Raw genomic sequence first — 17,392 nt, forward strand, 5'->3', positions numbered from 1 at the left:
TTCTTCCCTAAACAGGAATCTACCGAAAGTCACCTGGATCAGTCCCCTCAGGAGATGACAGTTTACAGAGCCTTCTGCATAGGTCACTTAAGGCTCTATTCCTGTGTTTGAGATTTGTGTATGACATCACCAGATACCCTGGTTTGTGGTGTGCACAGTGGCGAGGGGATCTTTGTTGTTGCCATTCTGTGTGAGTCTCCATGGTATTTTGTTGTGTGTTATCTGGTTGGTTGGTTGGTTGGTTATGTTTTTGTTTGTTTGAATTCTGTTGGCTAGAAGAAATGGAGCTTCCATAGGAGGGAAGTGAGAAGCCCCAAGACACCACTGAAGTATATGTTAAAACACTTGAAGAAGAATGAATATGGTCTCTGACTCTTTTCTGGGAAACTGGTCCTTTTGTGAAGTAGACTGACCAACCCTCTTTTGGAGTCAGGTGACCCAGTGACAAATATTTGGATCAGAAATTGGCTCAGGCTTTCTAGAACACTGTAACTGGATTCCCTGGGCTGCAACAACCTATTTCTGTATATTGACCAATAACTTGATCTGTTGCAAGACCACCACCTTGGCTTAAAACCTCTTGTTGTTTGGAGCAGGTGGCCCAGAAAACCCCAAACCTTGACCTGTTTTCTCCATATGTAAGAAGCAGCTGAATTTTCCTTCTGTATGTACCAGTGAGACCCCCTTGGCTGACCTGATGAGGGAGAAAGAGTTTGCCTGGCTGTGCTGAGGGGTGGAAAGGTGGTGGGGGAAGAAGTAGTTTCTTGTATCCCCCTTTCTCTTCCACATACATAGACTGGCTCTAGCTAAGGAACCCCTGAAAGGGATTTCCCTGGGGCAGAGTTAACCCCTGTGCAACCCTTAAGGGGGGTACCTCCAGAGGACCCACAACCCAGGGGTTCTTGCCCTTCCTCTTTCATGGTTCATATCTTCTTCTCAACTGATGATCTGTATAATTGGAAAACTCAGAATCCACCAGGCTCTGAAAAATCTCAGGCTTTCATTAGCTTTCTCCAGACAGTCTTTAACACCCACCACCCAACCTGGAGTGACTGCCAACAGCCCCAGCTCCCCTCTTTTTCACAGCTGAGTAGTGGGGCAGAACCTAGTTTGGGAATTGGAAAGTCACCCTTGGAGGAGGAGATGGCAGGGGATCTCTGCCAGTCAAAACATCTCAGATATAGGCTTCTAGAAAACATTCCAGTCTGTCTAAGGTGAGCAAGATAATATAAGAGCCACATGAATTGCCTGCTGGGTTCATGGAATCCCTCTGCAAATTAGACTGGTTTGAGGCTCTGAATAGGTCTCAATTATTGGAGATTGCTCCAAAGGTTTATAATAACCATGGCTTTGTAGAAGAAAGCAGAATAAAAGATTGGCCCAAGCAATAATGGCAGTATGCAGGTAGACTCATAGGAGAAATCCCAGAGGGAAGCCAGAAATCCAGAAAAAGATGAAGCTAGAGATGCGCCGACACACTTACTTACAAGCTAAAAGGATACTGGAAAGACAAATGTCCAAATCACAAGAGAGAAGGAGGACACCCATCCCTCATTAGGGTGAACTTATTGGACCAGGGCTCAATTTGACCCAGCCTCCAGGTGCTCAGGGTAACATTAAAGGTAGAAAAATCCGTTGAATTCCTGGATAACACAAGATCAGCCCATACAGTCCTGACAGTGCCACTTGGACCAGTAATGTCTCAATAAATGGCCCTCCACATTTGTAGGCAAACTGTGAAAATTCAGTTGATATTGTCCATTACCACCCCTGTTCTCTGATTAGATGCAAGATATATTTAAAAGATTATTTCTAAATAAGGACACAAATGTTCCAGTTTTTTCCTAAATCAAGTGATTGATTCTTGTCCACTTGAGGTGAGAGAAGTCTGTATGTTTAACTTCAAGCTATAAATGTCTATTTTTATACTCGCTACCTAGTCATGGAATATTGTTCTTTGGAAAATTCATCAGTTGGCATAATTTCAACATAAATTTCTCTTCTTTCTTGGACTCTCCATAGTAAATTGGATTCACTTTTTGCTGTTTAGACATACCTTTGCATGCCTTTTAGTTCTTTACTGGTATGCATGTCACCTCCTGAAATGACCTTACATGTCTCTTGTTTATTAAGTTCCAATTCTGCCTTCTCTTGAGAAACATGTGTGGAGTGTCTGGTGTGTGTGTGTGTGTGTGTGTGTGTGTGTGTGTGTGTGTGTGTGTGGCATGCTGCATTGTCTCTGTAATAGCAAGTTTCTCTGACCCCAACTGTGTTCACACCAGGGAGACAGATGTGAAGATTGCTTTCAAAGTGAGACTACCAAAGAGGACATCCCCTCCAGGTGCCTTGGGGATGCACAACCGTGGGAGACCCTAGGGGGGTAAATGTGTATGGTAATTTCTCCTCCAACAGGAAGTAAGGGCTGAGCTACAGCCTAAGAGTTAACTCCAAAGACCAGAAAGAGAAAGAGGGAATGTTTTAGGCTCATGGAGACCTGTGTGGATATGTCCAGCCATAAAAATAATGGGAATGCATATCAGAGCTCTGTCACCTATCCGAAGTGGACCTCAAAGTGCCACCAGGGTACATTTCCATGACAGACTTCTGGTTAGGAACTAAATGCACAAGAAGCAATGATTTATTTTTCTCCCTTACATTCTCTTCTGAAATATTAGCGATATCTTAATGTTTTGTATTGCTATTTTTTCCCCCAGAGGAATGAAATTTATGGATCTTGAGAAAATATCCAGAAGAAAATTGGCAGAATTATGTTTTTTCTTCCTCATTAAATTCCTCATTAATTCAGAATTGAGAACAAATGTAAACAACATACGACTAAGAATAAATATAATTAAAACTGGGGGATGATGGATGCACCTTGAGTGTTCAACTGTGTTATAAACTATGTTACAAATCAGGAGCAGCTTCATCTGATCTCCACGCTTCTCCAGCCAGGCTCCCTTGGTACATACCTGCAGGCTCTCGACCAGGGCTGTTTATCAGAGACATGGTTCATACATAAACACTTAATTTGCTAAAGGCTTTTTGTCCGGGTAGAAATAAATACAGATGTTACTGCTACTTTAAGGATAGGCACCCTCTGAGACACCCTCAGGGCCTGGAGATACGGATCTTCACCCTTAGTTGTTTTTTCCAAGTAGGGGGGATTCTGGGATGAGGGATGACACAATGTGACTTCAGAATCCATCAGTCAGATAGGCCAGAGGGGAAGGGTGCTTGCCATACAAGCCTAATGAGCTGAGTTTGATTCCCCAGAACCTCTATCAGGCTAGAAAAGAGAACTAACTCTACAACATCATCCCATGAATTCTTCAATGTGCCATGATGTCCCCCATATACATTAATACTTTTATACATATACATATATATGTATACACATTTATATATGTATATATACATTTATATTTAATTTAATATATAAATTAATATTTAATTTAGAAACAAAGTTTGGCTTGGGTAACTTCAAGGCCTTGTTTGGATGTGAAATGCCCCCACCATGCTCATGTGTTCACACTCTTGTTTCCCAGCTGGTTGGAGCTGCTCTGTATTGTTTCGAGCCTTTGGGAGCTATTGCCTAGCTCTGCGGTGTGGATCTCTGGGAAGCTAGCCTTGTGGTTCATGCCCTGGCTTCACTTCCTCTCCCATCTCTGCTTTCTGGTATACTGGGGCATGAGCAAGAAGTCTCAAGCTTCTGCCATGGCCACCACTGTGTCTTCTCTGACATAGATCATGTTCCCTCATACTGTGAGCTAGAACAGATCAGTAGCCCCAACTTTCAGTTGCTTCCTGTCAGGTATGTGGTCCTGGTAATGAGAAAAGCAGTGAACCCCGTGTCTTCCTCGCTAACTGCAACTCATAGCAGCTGGTGTTAAGAGTTGTAAGTGTGGGGGGCTGGTGAGATGGCTCAGTGGGTAAGAGCACCCGACTGCTCTTCCAAAGGTTCAGAGTTCAAATCCCAGCAACCACATGGTGGCTCACAACCATCCTTAACAAGATCTGACGCCCTCTTCTGGATTGTCTGAAGACAGCTACAGTGTACTTACATATAATAAATAAATGAATCTTTAAAAAAAAAAAAAAAAAAAAAGCGTTGTAAGTGTGCACCTGTATTTGTGACTTCATTCCAAATGCTTTAGAACTTCGGCTGTGGTTGTGTTTACACAACTGCCTTGTGGATTCGCACATCAGCTGAAGGAAGGCAAGTCCTTACCTAAAGGTGAGGCTCCCGGGTGCCCTCCTCTCCCTGGCTTCCTCCTGGCCGTTTGCGTTTATAGCTTTTTAATAAATCCCCATCTCTGGTCTGTGTCAACTGAAGGAAGTCTGTGAAAAACCGAGGCTAGCCTGCTTGACCGCTAAGATCTTTTCCAATACTAAGGAGTGCATCAAACACTCCAGGGCTGACAAGGGCTTCTCTCCCAACAAATCCTCAGCTTATTGGCAGTCGCTCTTTGATCCCATCCCACTTTCATGCTTGGACTTAAAAAACATTGCTTTTCTCCAACTTACCCTTCAACTTATCTTAAAATCAGGCCCTTCCTAAACAGACAGAGGCTTCAGTGTTCTGAATGCTAATAGCCTTTCGCTACCTCGGGCCTGGGCTTCTGCTCCCTGCTAACCTGATAAGGTAATTAATATAAGGACTTGGCTTTCTCATCTAGCTCTCCTTGCAAACAGTCCTCATCAATATAGGTTTCTCTGCATGACTTTTAAAAGGTAGAGGGGAAGTCTGTAACCATGTCAGAGTCTATCTGAGGAGATCAAAGTACATCTCCGGCTAGAAGAGAAATTAGATGGTCCACCTTCTCCTAGCTTCTTGTCAGAACCAGAACTCAAGGTAGCCAAGCTTTTCCTTCAGTTATGAGGGGAGGGATTAGACTTGAATCTGCACTTGACATAACGCTTCTGGAGTTCTAGTGTTCTTTCAAGATGAAAAAAATTAAAAATAACTTTAAGATAAGTGAAATTTTAAACAAAAGTTCCATGGACTGATGTAGAGTATCTGACCCCAGAAACAGGGGTTGGGGCTAAGAAGCCCCATTCCCAATGCTTCTGTACCTACCGCTGAGCTCAGCTGGTCTCTGCTAGACTCTACGTGATCAAAACCGTGGAAAGGAAATTTAAAAAAGACAGGTTTGCCCTTTCTATATTTAAAACATAAAATTATAGCCACTTCCTTTTGAGCCAGTGCCTAAGGTATTGTAGAGTTAGTTACCAGTGCTCAATACTATCCCAAAGTAAGTTATATTTCTTAATAGTAAAAGCTAAGCTGTACCTTCATTTCCTTTGTCTTTTAAAATTGTTTTAGGGGTTCACTAGAGGAAGGAAATTCACTCTGAAATTGTAAGAGGAACAAGTGACCCCTGGGAATTTCGGCATTAAGAATTTCTGTCTCTGACCTAAAGAAGAGGCTCTATGCCCCTCATGCCTGACACTATATGTCACAAACAGCTTCCTTCCAAACAATGGAGTATCATTAGCATCAGAAAGCATGAGCTGTGGTCCAGAGTTCTAGTCCAGGGACCCAGAAGCCTGCCTGGATTTAGTCAAAGTTAATGGACTTGCATTCATTAAACTACTTGAGTGACTGTGCACAAGGCTACATAACCATCATCCCAGCGTTTCAGAGGTGGAGGCGAGGGAATGAAGGGTCTAAAGCCAGCCTCTACTACACAGTGAATTCAGGCCTGCCGGGACTGCATGGGACTCTTGCCTCAAAACACACAAACAAGCAAACAATAGGAAGAAAGAGGGCCAAGCCATTTGTCCACTATGTCAGACTATAGCAGCTTAGGGGATACAGTTCTTTGAAAAGTCCCACCTCCTTTTCCATTCTTGAAATGCCTGTTAGACCAGAGTTTAGAGGAGAGAATTCTTTCTTGGAGGTCTTTGCAGTGTTCCAGTTGAAGTGGGTTCCATGTTTGATGGCTGTCTCTGGCTCAGTGGGGTAGGGATGGGGATGATAGCCTGGCCTAGTTTGGTAACAAACTCAGCCACTGTGAGTTGGGGAAAGCTCTGCATGTTTGGTGCCTAAAGTAAGTCTACATTGGGAAGAAATCTTTTTGTGCATTCCTTGTCCACACAATATCTAGAATCCCCAAGAACTTCTAGCTTCTGTTACATCCCAGAATAAGAAAACTCTAACATGTCAAGGAGGGATGCATCCCCCTTAATGTCTGGGCAGAGGAAGAAGCAGTGGTCCCCTCCCTTCCAACAGAAGATGCGGTGTCTGTGGGGTCCTCTTGGGGTAGAGGAGGTAAAAGCCATAAAGGGAGCTGAACACAAAGCTACAGCCTTGGATTCTGGGAACTTGTTAACGAAACAGCAGAGCTTCGAAAACACCCTTCACCCAAGAGGAGCGGCCTGAGACGCAATCACGTGGCATCTCACCCAAGGGGAGCGGCCTGAGACGCAATCACGTGGCATCTCACCCAAGGGGAGCGGCCTGAGACGCAATCACGTGGCATCTCACCCAAGAGGAGCAGCCTGAGATGAAATCATGGCATTTCTTCATGGATCTGCTACGCTGTACGAGCTACAGAATGCCAGGGAAAGAAACCTTCATGCCCAACCTCCATGACTCAACAGAACACCAACTGATGAGGAGTTAGACTGCTCCCTCCACATTACTGTACCAATGACTCCCCTGTTCTCATAGTGAAAATCCTTTCCTGATGAGAGACAAAAATTAGAGGGTGCCAGACCATAGTCCCAGCTACCAGAGATGCAGTCTCAGCTCCGAGACACCGTCCTAATGAACTTCATTCCTACAGCCTTGTACGCCCCAAGTCTCTATTCTGTACCCTGTACTTTTTAAAGTGTTCTTTATCTCCTCTCTCATATATTACATCACAACTGCAGTCTCCACTTCCTCCTCTCTCCCAGTCTCTCCCCTCCCACACCTCCCCCTTCCACCTCTCCTCAGAAAAGAGAGGCCTCCCAGGAATACCAACTAAATATGGTGTAACACACAACATTAAGACCAGGCACATATCATATCAAGGCTGGATGAGGCAGTAGAAGGAAAAGGGTCCCAAAGGCAGGCAAAACAGTCAGAGACAGCCCCTTCTCCCTCTGCTAGGAATCCCACAAGAACACTGAGCTACACAACCACAGCATATATGTATAAAGGCCCTAGTGCAGACCCTTTCGGGCTCCCTGATCTCTGCGAGCCCCATGAGTCCTGGTCCACTGATTCTGTGGGCCTTGTTCGTGTGGAGTCCTTGACCCCTCTGGCTCCTCCAGTCCTTCCTCTCCCTCCTCTGCAGGACTCGCTAAGCTCCCTTTAATGTTTAACCATGGGATTCTGCATCTGTTCTCATCAGCGGCTGGATGAAGTCTCCCTGTTGATAATTAAGCTAGGCTCCCGTCCCAGTACATCCTGCCATCAGGACAAACTGTATGTCAGAGGTTTTGTGGCTGGGTTGGTGTCGCAGTCCCTCCACTTGGGGTCTTTCCTGGTTACGGAAGATGGCCAGTTCAGGCAACGTGTGCCCCATTACTAGGAGTCATCGCTAGAGTCACCCTGGAAGATTCCACGGAGTTTCCATTGCACCGGGTTTCCACTTCACCATCAAAATGCTCCTCAATTCCTGTCTTCTCCCCCAACCTGATCCCTCCTGTTCCCATCCCTACCTGCCTCCATTCCACCTATGAAATCTATGAAAAATGTTCTTTAAAAAAAATGAAATAAATGTCCTTGCGAAGTATCATATGAGGCACAGCAGCCAGGGCCCAAAGCACTGCCTCATTGGTAGGTAAGTGTGATGGTTTTATTAGATATCAGGTTCCACTTCACTGTGAGTTAAATTGGCTTCTGGGGATTGCCGGAGAACCTAGTCACTATATTAATGCTTGTATCATTAGGTAAACGCAGCCCAGTTTACAGAGAGCTGACTTCAGGGAGACGGGAAGTGTTCCTTAGTGAAGGGGCTCAGGTGAGCACAGATGCTATCTGTCTGAGTCAGCCTGTCTGGAGACCTGTGGTGCTCAGTTTGCCAAACTGAGTTGAATCATCTTTGGAAGACAGCCTCTTCCGAGCAGGAAACTCTCGTACCTCTCTCCGAGGAATTTCAAACATTCTGCGGATATGCTCCCATTGCTGATGTAGCATAGGCTCTCCCTGTGTCTAAGGATATTCAGGGATGTTTCAGAGACACAAGCCAAGCCAAAACCCTAAGCCCTGTCAACCTTCCACGTAGCTCTTGTAGCCATGCACCTTTAGAATCCAGCTTTCAACTGCTCATACCCCCACCAAATTCAGATTTTTATCTGTGAAGGTTGACATGTGCCCCCCCCCCTTCTTATGAAGAAGAAAGGACACAGTGGCACATACAGTGTGATATGACGGATGGAGAGCAGGTACACCTAAGACACCCAAAACCAGGACATTATGACCTCATGATTCACTAGGCCCACATCGCTACAACAGCAAGAGGCTCACTGCAAATCCCTGAAACCAAGAGGCAAAATGTCCATTGAACTCAGTGCTTCCAGTGTCTCAGATCTTCATCTTGGAAAATGAGGGGTCGTAGCATCCCAGGGTGAGATGTACACTTTGTGCAGAGGGCCTGGTCATTCTAGGGTACCCAGCCGCATTTGCTGTCACCATCTGTGCTCACTGTTGGGGCCTCCAGTTTCATAGTCAAGTTTGGGCAACATTTGCATACGAGCTCCCTAAAGGAGTCTCTTGCTGGTCTTCTCTCAGACAGATCCTTCAGGGACGGTCATTTCATTCATCAGAAGGCCACCTTGTGTTTTGAATGTGCCTACTCTGAGTACTGAGTGTGAGAGCAGAAGCTGTCTGTTCAGGCTACTGATATCAGGATGGCTCCGAGTGTTACACACCACTTTCCCTTGTCAGCTCACTAGTGTCTATGATTAAATGTTTCACAGCCTTCAGACTATGAGGTGCTCGTGACTTCCACCCCAAGCCCTTCAAGCCTCATTCAGCAGTGAGCCCTGCCAGTTCTTCTCAGGTACCTACTATGTGTTAATTTGCATTTTTTTCTTTTTCTAATTTGCTTCTCACTAAGAATTTTAACATCTTGGTGAAAAGAAAGCTGGTACAGCCTCAGAGCAGCACCTCACCCACTGTGGTTCATCGATGGCATCTAGGATCACCTTTACGGAGGGGTCTGAGGTAGCTAGCTAGCTGCTGGGCTAGTGACGGAAGTAACAGGATGTAGGAGACAGCTCTTCACAGTCTTAGGGGGCTCTCTGAAAATTAAAGGAGGGCTGAGCTGACAACTCAGTCGGACCTGCATTTAATCCCCATAATCTATGCAAGTAAAAAGCTGGGGTTGGGATGTATGTTTGTAATCCCAGTTCTGGGAAGGCAGAGACAGGTAAATCCCTGAGATTTGCTGGCTAGCCAGCCTTGGAGAGTTCCAGGCCAGTGAGAAAAACTTGCCTCAAAAAGGAAGGAAGGGAGGGAGGGAGGGAGAGAAGGAGGGAGGGAGGGAGGGAGGGAGGGAGGGAGGGAGGGAGGGAGGGAGGAAGGGAGGGAGGGAGGGAGGCAGAAAGATGGAGGTAGCCTGAGGAACAACATTTGAGATTGTCCTTTGGTTTACACACACACACACACACACACACACTCACATACACATATGCATGCTCAAATGTACCCTCATACCCATATGTGTAGAAATGTATACTCACACATATATACACACAAAAGAAAATCACAAAGTGTAAAATGGGAAAGAAGTGAAAAGTTTTAAGGAATTAAGAGCATTCAAACCTTGCTCTGAGGAATGGATGTTTTCTGGTTTCTGCAGCAAACACTTGTCTGTAGTCGCAGGTGACTATTGTGGGAACAGCCTTTATGTGCTTCCAGGTGAGACGTTGGAACTGAGAAACTACACGCTGTGTTAGACACAAAATCAATACTGTGTGATTCAGCCCCAACAGCATGCCCCAGCTCTCTCCTGCATCAAGTATTGCAAGAAAGGATGCAACAACAAAATCAAAATTTTCTCTAATCAAGGGAAAGGAATGATTTTTAGCTTTTCAATCATCAAGAAAGTCAGAGGAACTCGGAGACCGTTAAAATATTGAAGCCATGCAGATCTTAATTTCATATTACAGCCTCACATGAAAGAACTTCATTTAATTATTTACTTCTACTTTGTGCAGCACTGTAAATACATCTGTTTTTAATAAGTATGCTAAACACTGGTCTAGATCTGTTAAGCACAAGGATCTATGGATAGATGGATGGGTGTGTATATATTGGGGGGTGGAAGGGTGGATAGATGGATGGGTAGATGGGTAAGTGGATGGATGTTTGGTTGGTGGATAGATGGGGGGATGAATAGCTGAATGGGTATGTGGATGGGTAGGTAAGTGGATAGATGGTTGAATAGGTGGTTAAGTGGATTAATGAGTGGATAGATGGGTGGGTGGATGGATGATGGATGGATGGGTTGATGGAATGAGATGAAAGAGCTTCTATGAACTAAGGAGACACCTGAGGTCAAGTAGCCAGAAGGAATGAGAGCTAAAAACTTGGTTCCTTAGGTGACAACTTATAGGGGCCACACAGTAGGCTGACAGAACTTGCAATGATGGTTTAACTGTGTCCTTGGAACATCCCTGTATATCTTTAGACACACCAGAGACTCTCTGTTACACCATCAATGAGACTATATCAGCTTCTTATTTTTGGCATCTGCCACACTGTAGTGAATAACTGGAGGCTATAAATCCCAACCACTTTTCCCTGTTGTCTTAAAAGAAATGCATCTAGTATTTGACCAGAAAATTGCCTTGTATGCAGTTTGTATTTCAGACACAGCTATGTTATCCTTAATTTCAGCAGAAATAAAGAGCACTTTAATAGCTTACTTGTTTCTTGTAATCCCTTTGAATATAAATATGTTAGTGTTCACACTTAAAATGTCAAGGTCATTATTATAGCTTGTGAGTGATGGGGCAGGAGAAATACAAGCAAGGCTTGTATACACAAGGAAAAAGGAGAAAATTCACATATCCATCGCCTGTATCACACATATATGGATGTGTATGTGTGTTATGCTCACCTGGAAAACAGGGATTTATTTTTTCCTCAACTCATCTACATGTCTCATTTTAGAAACACATCTGTTGCACAAAGACAGGATGAGCAGCACGCATCTGAACTTATTTAACCAACAGTGCACTCCTAACGAACGCCTAGCGCATAACAAGGGGCTGGTGCCATGCCTTTCATTCTGAAGTGACTCCTTAGTAGGAAAGAAGGCACACAGGCACCTTTGTGTGCTTCTGTGCCTGGACCCTTGGAGGACCCATGAAGTACTTTGTCTGCCATAAGGCTTCTATGACCCAGGGAGGAATTATTTTCAAAGTGGTCTGGATACTCGGATCCCCCCGCCCCACAAAGACCAGAGATGTCAACTGCCCTTGCAGCAATGACTCAAAGAACATGTTCTAAAACAGGATCAATATTCTTCAACTCTGTTCCTGGAAGGTGAGTACCCACAATTCACCTGTCTCTGTTGTTTCTTTCCCCCAGCCTCTGCCCTTGTCGCTTCGTGTTCTTCTCAGCGTCAGAGGCTGTGTGCCCAAGGAGAAGCTCTATCCCCCCGCCTGGGATTCTATCATTTTCTGCTTCCCTGGCCTGACTTTGGAGCTCCCCTCTTCTTACGTGAACTCTAGTGACAAAGTGACAAGAGCAGGAGTGACTGCCTCTGGGCAGAGTGAACCGTGTGCACTGTTAACCCTCCAGAGCAGCAAACATTTGTGCTTAGCCATAGTGAGGGAAAAACGGAGGTGCTTGGTACCTCACCAGTAAGAAAACCAAGCCAGCCGGGGATTCTAATTACAAGCTCACTGACAACCAGGTGGGCTGTGCATGTGGTTCATCTCTCTCTTGGCTATTTTATAGAAACATTTCACATTTAGAGAATAAAATCCTCTGTGGCCATTGGCATGCTGCGCATAAGTTGTTCCTGAGCCCAGAACACTATGAGGTATTTTCCATCCCACCTTCTCAACCCAGCCTCACAGGGATACAGGACTCTAGAAAGAGACAGTGTATAGAGGCAAAACCAATAGCACAACAATTCCAGTATCTCACAGACTCAATGACAAACTCAACTACAAAGTGCACCAACCAGCAGTAGCATCTTCCTCTGTGTGTGGGCGGCTCCTCTCCAGGTATGCATGGCTGACCTCACACGGGGAAGGCTGTTGGCATAACACTTGATAAGCCCGTAAGGTAGAACCCCAAGCCAGCGTGGCATGCTGGTAGGTGTTACATAGGAGGGAAAGCAGGCAGTGTTGAGAAATAAGCTTAGTAAGGGTGACTTTCTTGACTGATGGGGTTCTCAGCATCTTCCTATAGACTAATGAACAAGAGAGTCTACAAAGAACACACTCCATAACATTTCCTTCTGCTCTTTCATCAGGGAACTTACCCTTTTTCCATCACCATTCTCATGGACTGACCTTTGGAAGAAGACTTCTCTGGCAGACTGGACTGTTGTCATTTTTATTTTTGATCACTCTTGTTATTTTAGTAAATAAATGTAAGACATAAGGGTTGCTGAGATGGCTCAATGTGTAAAGGGGCTTGGTGCCAAGCATCATGGCATAAGTTTAATCCCTGGAACCCACAGGATGAGAGAGAACAGGCTCCAGCACGTTATCCTAGGACTTCCACACATGAGTGCACAGACACTCACAGACACACAGACACACACACACATGCACAGGGTCACACACATGTTCACATATGCACAGGGACACTTGCACACATGTACAGGGACACACACATGCACACACATGCACAGGGACACACATATATGCATACACATGCACACACATGGGCACACACGGATGCATGTGCACATACACCTTTGCAGAAGCATGCAAAATAACAAAATAATAATAAAGGACTATGACATGAAATATTGTAAAAATGAGAAAGATATCAGACATGTCTGGTGGACCGTGCCACCAGACAGAAAACTGGTAAGGTTCAAAACCCAATAAATCGCGTAATTGAGAATGGTGGGCCTTAGAACCAGCTCCTGGCCAGACTACCTGTCCTGCGGCACTGGACCATGACACCCACGAAGAGCACTATGGCAGCCGGTCACCTAGCATGAAAACCTAGAGGTCTCCATGCTAATCAGGTACCTAGATAGGCCCGAGTGTTTAGACAGTGAGCTTCCCTTCCTGGGCATCCCTTCCTAAACTAAACCCCAAAAGTATTTAACCCTGATTCATCCTTAGTAAGACATGTGCATTTTTAGCTGCCATAATAATAAAGCAGTTTGGACAAGCAAGGACTGTCACCTTTACCAAGGTGGGGTTGGGGGAGGAAGCCTGTCCTCCAGCCCCTCCATACTTTTGGCATTCACTCAGAGCGAAACGGGATTCCACCCTGTCCTGGGTTCCCCCACCCCTTCTTTCCTGGTATGTAGCAGAAGTGTAGGCCTGCAGGCCACTGTTCTCAACTCCTTGAAGTCCCCGGAGGTGTCTGGGTACACGGGAGACTGAGAACTGCACCATCTCACCCTGCCCCCACTGTTTCTCACCCCTGGAAACACAGGCTGGGACCGCCTATCTCAGACTGCGTTCTGTCTTCTCTGAGCAACATGCTCAAAATTTCAACACAACTCTTCACAAACATGGAAAGAGTAATTCTGAACTTCATATGAAAAAACAACAAACCCGGGATAGGGAAAAAAAAAATCTCCCGAGGCGTACCCTCTGGCTTCCATTTACACATATGTATATAATCTCTCTGTGCGTGTGTCTCTCTGTCTCTGTCTCTGTCTCTGTCTCTCTCTCTCACACACACACACAAAGACTTTTTTTTTAATGTACTGTCTTTTTCCTCCTATAAAACTACACTTGGGCTGGACTTGGTATTTTTAAATGAAATGGTACTTTATAAGAATCAAATTCTGCATTTTAACTAGAGCCCATCCATCGCTTATGGAGACTTCTCATCCCTTGACTGGACTGCTTGACTCATCTCAGTGTTTTGAGGAGAGTCCTCACCCATAACAAGTTGCTTCCAAGGACAAGGGCAGTGTTACCTGGTTGGCCATACTGTCTGCAGAAGTCCAGGGCCATAGTGTCTGCAGAAGCAGTATGGGCTATGCCTTCCCCTGGACACACGGAGGGGCAAGGAGGGAGGTGGGGAACATGTGTGACCTGCTCTCCACTGTGACTCTGAGTGTGCTGGCCCAAGGGAAAGGAAACCTGCAGAACCAAGATGCAGTAATTCAACTCCCTGGGATCATGTCTGTCAAAGCATTTGCTTTTTTTTTTCCTTCTCTGGTTCCTAATACAAGAGCTTTAGAACCCTGAAGATTTCCAGTGTGTTCCTAGTATCTGTATGTCACTGAGATGGTGTACATTCTCCATAGGGAACCCTGCTATTTTAGAGGGTTGGAATTCCCATTTCAGGGAAGGGGAAGTGCTGGAGAGCAAGTTCCATCATGAGCATCCATCAATTTACCCACCAGGCACCCACCGTAGAAGGAGTGCTAAGCCACACAAAGAGTTCTGGGAGCTTTGCAGACTTCTGGGAGAAAGGAGGAGCCACCCTCCCATGTCCCCTGTCTTCTGCGGCACTGCCAGGTGGCTATCCCTGAGTTCTCGTCCTTCTAATGATCTGATCATGAGCTGTTTTGAAAGCCGTTCAAGCACATCTTCAATCCAGGATTACAGAAAGCCCGCCTTTTCCGGTTCCTGAGACAAGCGCTTCAGAGCACCGCCCCCCCCCCCCCGCCCCCCATCTCCAAAGTGCTCCTGTACCACAGGGTCAGCAGCCAGAAGCGCGGGATGCTCCGACTGCGGTTGGCTTGGGGCTGGGGCCTCGCAGCAGGGGCTGTGTTAACTCTGGGTCGTGTTTGGACTCAATTGCTTGTATCAGAGATCTGGCAGGTTTACAGGAAAAAATTCATACATTTTGTGTCAGAAAACATGTTGTAAGTTCGGGGATACAAACTTTTCCCGTAGATGCCGCTCAGTGACCTGTCACTTGGTGCCAAGTCCCTCTTTCAACGGCACACAAGACAGGGGGTGGGGTGACAGCTCAGGACCTGATCATAATTGGGACTCTGCTCAGCAAATTAATCTCTAGTTAAGAGGGTAGAGGGAAAGAGAAGCCATCTGAGATTCCATAGCTTGAACATGGGTTGTCTGAGAAGGGAACATGGAAACTCGGGTGTAGTCACTCCTAATTAGCAGTGGGAAGACAAAAATGCCTCTTAGAATATACCAGGAGCTCACAGGAAAAAAAAAAAAAAAAAGTTTGCCTAAGAAGGATCCCCAGGTGAGATCAGCCTTGGGAAGATGGCTGTAAGAAAGACCAAGTAAGCTGAGCCACAGGCCGATGACAAAAATGTCACATCCGTGCATTAATTCACATGCTAATTATCTTTACTGACACGATTAATGAGAGTCTTCCAAAAGTCAGTGGATTATAAGTAAGGAGGAGGAAGAGACTGTGCCGACACAGGGCCGACAGGTCACCCCCGGTTTGGAGAAAGATGAGTTGGTCCTTCCTTGAGCATGTTGAGGAAGGTGTTTAGCAGACTAGTATGGCTGGCTATCTCAGTGTGCATAGGAGCTTCCTGTTTTTGTGAAGATAGATTATTCCCAGCAGAGCAAATGTTGAGTGAAAAGGATCTGGGGAGAAATAAGAAAGGATATCATATAGGTAAAGATGAAAAATTCACAAAACCAGACAGTGTGTTCGTAATGAGCCCACCCGTGGAAAAGAATGAAGAATGGAACTCCGATGCTTCAGAGGATGATGAGGAGCCCCATGGCAAGGCACCACCAACCACGGAGGACTGAACTGAAGGAAACGGGGATTTTGAAAAGCTATAAGCAAGCCTGTGAGGTACTTTCTTGATTAATGATTGATATGGGAGGTGCTAATCCTGGCCAGATGGTCCTGGATTGAGCAAGCCATGAGAAGCAAGCCAGTAAGCAGCACCCCTACATAGCCACTGCATCAGCTCCTGCCTCCAGGCTCTTGACTGACTTCCCTTAAGTGATGGGAAGACCTGAGAGTTAAAAGAAGCAACAGACCCTTTGCTTCCCTGGTTGCCTTTGCTTGTGGTGTTTTATCACAGCAATGGGAACCTAGCTAGGAACTTGGCTTCTCATGTCCCACTGACTTGTGCTCAGCTTCACACCTGTCATCACAAGCTGTTTCACACATATGCGGGTTGGTGTGTCCACAGGTCTGTCCAGAGGCTGACGTTCCTCTCCAGGTGCTCTGGAGGACTGACCGACCTTACTTGAGAGTTTGGACTTCTCTCTCTCTTTTAAAAGTCTGGTCTCACTATCCACAAATGAGTTCTCAGCTAATATCCTCTCTGGCTTTGTGAGTCTTTCATCTTTACCTTCCTCCCCAGATCTGTCTCGTTCACTCAACGTCTTGCTTGTGAGAGTCATCCCTGTTGGATGGCTATCCCACATTCCCCTTCTTGTCCCCCAACTCAAGGGGAAATCATGCAAGAATGCAAAACAATGGATCCGCCTGTTCTTGCATCACTTGGTATTCAAGAGGTTTCCAGTTCTCTCTTTGCTCTTGTACATAGAACAGCTACGAACATTCACACACCTGCGCAAGCTTCCTCTAGAGGACTGTCCAGGAGGAGATGTGTTAGGTAGAGGTGAGATAATTGTTTCTGAGAGATGGGGACCAATTTGCACTCAGATCGGCAGCATATGCAAACCCCTGCTGTTCCCCACCTTCAGTAATATATGTAATATTTTCAGATTTGAGAATTTTTGCCAGTCTGGTGGGTATAAAATGATCTTTAATTTTCATTTGAGTTTGCATTGGCAATGCAAATGAGGTTGAGAATCTTCTACGTGTTTATTAACTATTCCCTCTCTTCTCTGGAATGCCTGTTCAGCTTGTTTTTTTTCCAGTGGATTGTTAGTCCTGTCCTTATTAACAGCCTTTAGTAGGAGCACTTCATGCCATTCCTGTTTCTATGCACTATAAATATCTTCTCTCGCTGTGACTTTGTCTTTTTGAAAAAAAAAAAAAACCACCTTTTCTTTGAGATTTTACATTTTAAGTGAGACTTAGTCAATTAATAAAACTGATTAAATTCAGAATAAAAATCAAGATGTTAAGTTATTAATAAAATGACTAAAAGCAAGCATATGTAGCAACATATCCCTTTATGGTTAGTACACAGGGGCTTGTTTTTTCAGAAATACATCTATAATCTCATACCAAATCAAAGATTTTTTTTTAAAGATGATGTCTTAATTAGCATACACTGTCCAACTCCACAGTGTATGGTGCACTGTTTTACACACACACACACACACACACACACACACACACATACACACCATGTACATTGTCTTTTATTTTAAGGAC

The 17,392-nt window shown here is 45.2% G+C and overlaps 1 protein-coding gene and 1 long non-coding RNA gene across 13 annotated transcripts in view; one reads left to right on the top strand and one right to left on the bottom strand.

Moving 5' to 3' along the window:
* Positions 1–17,392, bottom strand: part of St6galnac3 (ST6 (alpha-N-acetyl-neuraminyl-2,3-beta-galactosyl-1,3)-N-acetylgalactosaminide alpha-2,6-sialyltransferase 3) — a 526,860-nt gene that overhangs the window by 17,668 nt on the left and 491,800 nt on the right. The window contains exon 4 of one of the 11 annotated variants that reach the window (XM_006501221.4): positions 9,761–9,878. The exons of 9 other annotated variants lie outside the window; for them this stretch is intronic. In XM_006501221.4, the coding sequence (XP_006501284.1) occupies positions 9,761–9,878 (118 nt within the window). Of the gene's footprint in view, positions 1–9,760; positions 9,886–17,392 lie in introns of those variants that run through there. One more of the 11 variants, XM_011240054.3, reaches the window with a different exon arrangement.
* Positions 8,452–11,487, top strand: Gm33066. 2 transcript variants are annotated; one of them, XR_001784045.2, is made up of 3 exons: positions 8,452–8,996; positions 9,798–9,856; positions 11,114–11,487. It is a non-coding gene; the product is annotated as a predicted gene, 33066 (long non-coding RNA). The 2 variants fall into 2 exon arrangements; XR_003954697.1 differs by lacking the exon at positions 9,798–9,856 and having other exon boundaries at positions 8,452–8,561; positions 8,914–8,996.

The sequence above is a fragment of the Mus musculus genome, chromosome 3 (assembly GCF_000001635.26).
Source record: "Mus musculus strain C57BL/6J chromosome 3, GRCm38.p6 C57BL/6J".
NCBI lineage: Eukaryota > Metazoa > Chordata > Mammalia > Rodentia > Muridae > Mus > Mus musculus.